Genomic DNA, 6,222 nt, shown 5'->3' with positions numbered 1-6,222 from the left:
TTCACCTGGCCTTCAAGGCCCCCCACCATCAGATCTGCCTCTCTGGGACTCCCCACTCCAGACCCAGCGCTTCAGCGACACTGTCCCAGGGCACTGGCCAGGCTGCTTCTTACTTCTCTCTGTTCATACTGCCCCCCTGCCAGGGAAGCCCTTCTTTGACCTTCACACAGCTGTCTCTTCATCATCAGGACCTGGTTTGCACATCTTCCCTGAACCCTTCTCCGGATAGCCAGGGACAGCCTGAACCTCCAATGTTACAATGACCAGTTTGTGTGACTTGCTTCCCTTCTGACTCTGTGAGTTACTGAGGGCAGCGGCTACGTCTTATTCATTTTTAGGATCCCCAGCACCAGGCACGGTCGTCTAGTGAGAGTCTGTGGAGGGGGAAATAAAATTCCTTAAGGCGGCAGGAAGGAGGGTTCCAGGCACTGTTTTGCGGTGATTTAGCGCATGAGTGGGGGGTTTAAAGGCTGGTTCTGCCATTTACTAGCTGGGTAACTTCAAACAAGATTTTTTCAATATACTAAGGAAAACAAGCCTGGTAATAATACTCATCCGACAGGGCCGTTGGGAAGGATGAATGAAACTGGACATCTAAAGCATCCCGTGCCGCTCCACCAAGGTTGGTTCTTTTTCCATCCCTACCACGTGTGCCCCTACCCAAGTATCACTCCCAACACGGCTCGTGACAATAAGCGAATCCTGTTTACCCAAGACACGTTTAATGGTAAGAACAGAGACGAAGGTCAACTCTTGATAAAAATCAGGCTCAGGTCTCGTCTGGGCAGGGCCGTGTTGCCCCCCTCCCTTCACTTCTTCGGGCGGCAGTGTTTCTGGATCTCTCCCGCCAGCCACAGGCAGTGCAGGATGCGTTTCTTCTCGGCAGCCAGCTCCTCTTCAGAGAACTGGCCCAGGAGTTTCTGGACAAATATATTTTGATCCTTCAGGAAAATATTCTTATTGACGCCTACGTTGGGCATATTCTCCAGGGACCCAGACTTGAAATGGAAGCTTAAATGTCTGTTTCGCTTTAGGCCAGGCGCCTTCTCTTCAATCCACGTCAACGGGCTGTGGAAGCAAGAGGCACAAGATTAGTTTCACAGGGGCGCGCGGATGCGGGCTGGCACCTGAGTGCCCAGTGCCAGGTCCTCGTTTTGTGCCCGTTTTCCCTGCAGCTGCTGCATCCCAACCTCCACCATCCTCCCAGACGCCATGGGTGACTGTTGGCAACTTTACTGCCCAAAGGTCCTTTGTTCAATTTTGCCACCAGGCAGGGGAGTTCAAAGATTTTGGTGTATCAGTTTGTTATTTAGGAGTCTTTACCCTGAATCTCACCGGATCCTTCTGGAAGATCCAGACCTGAGATCCTGTGCAAACTGTTGTTTCCAAGTGTATGTGCATTTTTATGGGAAAGAATTCTTAGCGTGCGTTCATCACATTTTCCAAGAGGTCTATGACTCCAGGCACATGCCAAGACCAGATGCTGCCTGCCCACTCACAGGCACCTGTTTCCACTTCACATTTGCCCCTCAGGCCAAGGTCAGTACTCACAAAAATCTACAATTCAAATAGGACAGACCCCGCTCTTCTAAAGCGTCTTCTTTTTCTGGATTTATCTTTTCTGTCTTTAGATAAAAGCTGTGTTATCTGCTTAATGAAAAAGAGAAACCTAAGCAGATTTGATCTAAAGTTAGAAGCTTCACTGAATAATGTGACAGGAAAAATATAAAATCTGCTCTTCAAAAATATATTCTAAAAACAATACAGCATTGATTTAAGGACTTTCAATGGAAAAAAAAAATCCATAATTCTTTTGCCTAAATAATCTTCAGTTTGAGACAATCCTTCCAAATATTTGCCTATATGTATATGGAATATAAATCCTAAAGTATAACTAATTTTTAATTATGTTTATTTAAAAATGTTATGATCCTACAGATACTATATTATTTTTATCTGCATATTATTGGGACAACTGATTATATAATTCATTCAATATTTCATTATTGCCAAATATTCAAGCTCTTTCCAACTTTAATATGGATAACCTCCATTCAACCTCTTTACACGTATACACATATAGAGTTTTCCTTCCTTCCTTCTGGGAACGAAGTCCCAGGAATGAGAGGACTTGCTCTGGCTACTTCTCTTTGCTTTCCCCTCCTTCTTCTTATACTACAGGGAGAGTCAGGGTCAAGGACAGGCAATCTGGTTGGGCTGCCATGCTAAGTAATGGCGTTTTCAGGGCGAATAGGGAAAGGGTTCAATGCCGGGCAGGCATCAGGGTCCCTGGCCTTCTCGTCTCCATTCCTCGGATTCCCTCTTCCTCTCCCCGTGGGCTGCAGTGGGGCAGGCCCGGCGTGGGCAGGCTAGATCAGTGTGGCTAAGGAACGAAGGGGAACTACCTTTGGTTTGTTTGTTCTCCGCCTCTAGAGGCACGGGCCATAATACGGCTAACGGTGTGAGTGCGGAGTTGCAAGAAAGGGACCCAAGCAGGTCACTAAAGATTGTTTTGGGTGCTGTAGGAAGCTCAGGGGTACCTCCAACCTGGGTAAAGGAGGCCTCCCCTTCAGCCAATCAGCTCACCCAGACCTACATTAGAGTGTGGGGTGAGTGGTTAGGAGGAAAAGATCTGAAGTACATAAAAGGGGAGCCGTCAGGAGAGATGTGGACAGAATAACTTCCTCATCTTGTGGCCCTAAAAACTTAAAGTATTTGCCCTGGAGGACGAGGGCATGGGGGGTAGGGCACGCCTGGCTCTGGTACCACTCCTACCAACTGGCTTCAACAGGAGGCTTGAAACGTGTACCTCTTCTGTATAGATTTGGGTTGAAAAGGTGTTCTAATGCTTTTTTTTTTTTTTTTTTAACAAAGTTTGAAAACTGCTGGTAAAATGGGAAGAACACGGGCTTGGGAGTAAACTGCACCGGGTTTTCCTGGATAATCTGGGACCTGAGGCTAATGATACCCAACCTCGTGGACAGGTGAGGACTACAGGACAAATTAAAGACAAGGCCTGGCATGTTTTCAGTACGATTCCCTTCTCGTGCCCTTCCTGTGCATTTCTGTGGAGGTGTGACCATCTGGGGACCAAAGACAGGCTGCCTGAGCGCGATTCTCACACAATCACTTGTTAGCTGTGTGCCCTTAGCAAGTTTCTTAACCTCTCTGAGCCTCATAGTTTCCTAGGTGATCATAATCATAATAATGCCCACTCCGGAGAGTTGGTATAAAGATTATATGAGAAAATCCTTATAAAAGGACTAGGCCCTGGCACATGGTAGGAACTCAGGAAATGTTAGCAAATACTAGTACAACTGGGATTCAAGCAGTGATCCTGGTCTTGCTGATCCTTTTATTGTGACCTTTCAAGGTCATGTCTGCCCTCCTCCCCATCCTCTGCTGAGGTTCTGCTCTGTTCCACTAGGTTGTTGGAAGGCAGCTGTAACTTAAGAAACTGTGTGGGCAAATGACACACAGAGGGTCCTTATGTTTAAAAAGACTTGGCTTAGACAACCTGCTCAAATCTGTAAGCTTCTCTTCACCTTACGGGGCTGCTGGGAGGACGGCATGAGGCAGCGTAAGTGAAATCCCAGCACCCGTTCCACTGGCATAAGCAGACGGCCCTTCTGGAGTCGAAGGTGCGGGTCTAGGCCCCTGGGTCCCCCATATCTCCCTTGTGAACACACGAGGATGTCCTTATGTTGCCTTCTCCTCGCAGCTTCTCGTGACCTACCTTTTGTTCTCCGTCTCTAAGCACACGGTCATCTTCGTATACTGATCTTCTTTCCTCTCTTCCAAAGTGGCGGACACGAGAGAAAGCTCCCCAAAGAGGGAGACCAGCCAGGTCAGGCGAGAGATGCCACTGAATGCGGGGAAACCAAACCGTTCTTCTTCCAGCGGGCTAGCTGTGGGGAATCACAGACATGGCGGGGACTGGAGGGGCGGGGCTGACAGCTGGGCGCATGCGGGACGCGACAGAGCGCACAGATGTGGCTGGGTGATCAGGACACACAACCTGCCTTGTGACGGGGCTGCGCAAGGTGACTAATTCTGGTGGAGACTTTCATAAAAACGTCTCCCTTTTTTCCTGTTTCTTAAATTCACTTTGTTGGTCAAATAAAATATTTCACTGGAAACTGCAGTCCATCTGGCCCACAGGGTAATAAAAATGTTTTAGGTTTCTAACGTGTGTGTGTGTGTGTGTGTGTATGCACACACACACACACATATGTAAACATATATCCCCTTCAGTTAGTGACTTAAAGAAGTAAAAGAATTAACGTATTTTAGTCCCTCAAGCCTATAGTCCTATAAATACCATATAACTGTCTGTGTAAGTGATAAGGGAGTGAAGGAATTGTGATAGCTGTGGAGAAAGCAGTAATTCCTGTAAAGTCAATATCAAGAAAATTGATACAGCGTTAAGTGTTTTCTCAATCTTCATAATCTCGTGTACAACAGCATATTGCAATGAGTATCTGTACGAGAAATCTGGTCAAGATACTGCTCCCCTCTCATCCCAGCCTAAATTTTAAACATAACCTAGATTTATAAGACTTCATATCTGTTACACTGCTCTTTAAACCAAAGATTTCTTAAAACTTTGATACTGACTTAAAACAACTAATAATTATGAGTATGTTCTAAAGAAAACAAACAAAGTAAATAAAAAGATAAAGAAAACAAAGATTGTAAGTTTCATAGACAACATGGTTTCAAATCACTAGGACCTAAGTATGAAACTTACAAAGGAAAGGCAGCTCCCTCTGGGCTGGTTCCTGTCTGCTCCTGTTCTTTGCAGAGGACCGAACAGCTGCTACAAGTCTGAGCTCCAATCTGTCTGCCTCCGCCACACAACTGTTGGGTCAACTTTGTGAAGCTACTCACTTCTCTGAGCTTCATTTAAAAAAATCTGTATAATGGGCGTAATAAATACCCACTTTCTAGGATTATATGAATTAATATGAAATAATGTCACATACTTAGCCCAGTTCCTTGTGCAGATTAACGGTTATTATTGTCTCCACAACTCTCATTATATCATCATTTTAAAGGATGAAGATGGATTTTGTGACATTCTATTTTTTTTTTTTTGGCTGCACTGCACGGCATGCAGGATCTTAGTTCCCCAACCAGGGGTTGAGCCCATGCCCCCACCACAGTGGAACCTCGGAGTCCTAACCATTGTACTGCCAGGGAAGTCCCTGAAAATGGATTTTGAAATGAGATTCCACTACCGTATATTTTCTGGAAACTCACGAACAGATGAATGGTTTTACCACATGACAATGTCGGTTTTGTTTCTGTAAAGAAAGCCCTCAGGAAAGGTGGCCCAGATGCCTTAGGGTGGAGACAAATCCAAGGAGTCCACCCAAAGGAGACTGCAGACCTCGAGGCTCCAGGCTGTTCATTTCCTTCTGCTAATGGAGGTGCTCAAAGAATGACCAACATGAAGTAAATAGCTGAATATATAGTAGATCAAATATCTTGGCCACAGCCAATGTCCTGATAACATGTTGGAGGAAGAAAGGGTCTATGCATATTCTATTTGCTCCACAGAGAAGTATAAACATGTTCTCTTCTCCAAGAACCTTCTCGGTCCTCTAGCAAAGAGAGCTTTCATTTTTAACCTCCTGTGGAAAAATGATCTCCAACTCATCAAGATTTCATGAGAGAAAATTCTACCTCATCGATTGGGCCCAAAGCATAAATGTGCTTGAAATTTCTAACACGTCTTCCCCAAGGCCCACTGAGCAATCAGATCTCATTTGAGGAAAGAAGAAAAATAGATTATTTTTATTGTCTGTGGGTGCGTGGGAAAATTAAATGGGCCCTCAGTCAGAACGTCTTTAGCAGAAATGAATCCAAGCTCACATCCTAGAGAGCTCAGAACCCAGTAACCCTCCACCAGCCTCACCAGTTACATATGACCTGTGATCCCACCAAGGGCTGACCTGTGAAGAGGAGAGACCCCTTCAGCAGGTCCTTCCCCACCACTTCTTTTTTCAGGAATGCAAACTCCTCCATCAAGAGTTCAACGTGCTCCTCATGCAGGACTTTCCCTGTCACGACAAGGATGGGGTTTAAAAAAAAAAAAAGGCAGTCATCCTAAATCCTGTTAATTTCCTCGTATTTTTTTCATTTTTAAAAATTGAGAATGTATGTATAACTGAATCACTTGGCTGTACAACTGAAACTAACACAACATTGTAAATCAAC

The 6,222-nt window shown here is 45.3% G+C and overlaps 1 protein-coding gene across 1 annotated transcript in view; it reads right to left on the bottom strand.

Moving 5' to 3' along the window:
• Positions 1 to 774: 774 nt before the first annotated feature.
• BLVRA (biliverdin reductase A) overlaps positions 775 to 6,222 on the bottom strand; it is a 54,902-nt gene continuing 49,454 nt past the window's right edge. The window contains exons 6-8 of the mRNA XM_082662518.1: positions 5,958 to 6,065; positions 3,737 to 3,908; positions 775 to 1,068 (exon numbers count right to left, since the gene is read on the bottom strand). Of these exons, the coding sequence (XP_082518644.1) occupies positions 810 to 1,068; positions 3,737 to 3,908; positions 5,958 to 6,065 (539 nt within the window). The 3' untranslated portion in view covers positions 775 to 809. The remainder of the gene's footprint in view (positions 1,069 to 3,736; positions 3,909 to 5,957; positions 6,066 to 6,222) is intronic.

This window comes from Grampus griseus (assembly GCF_964374135.1).
Source record: "Grampus griseus genome assembly, chromosome: 9".
Classification (NCBI taxonomy): Eukaryota; Metazoa; Chordata; class Mammalia; order Artiodactyla; family Delphinidae; genus Grampus; species Grampus griseus.
This window is presented reverse-complemented; position numbering and strand designations above follow the sequence as displayed.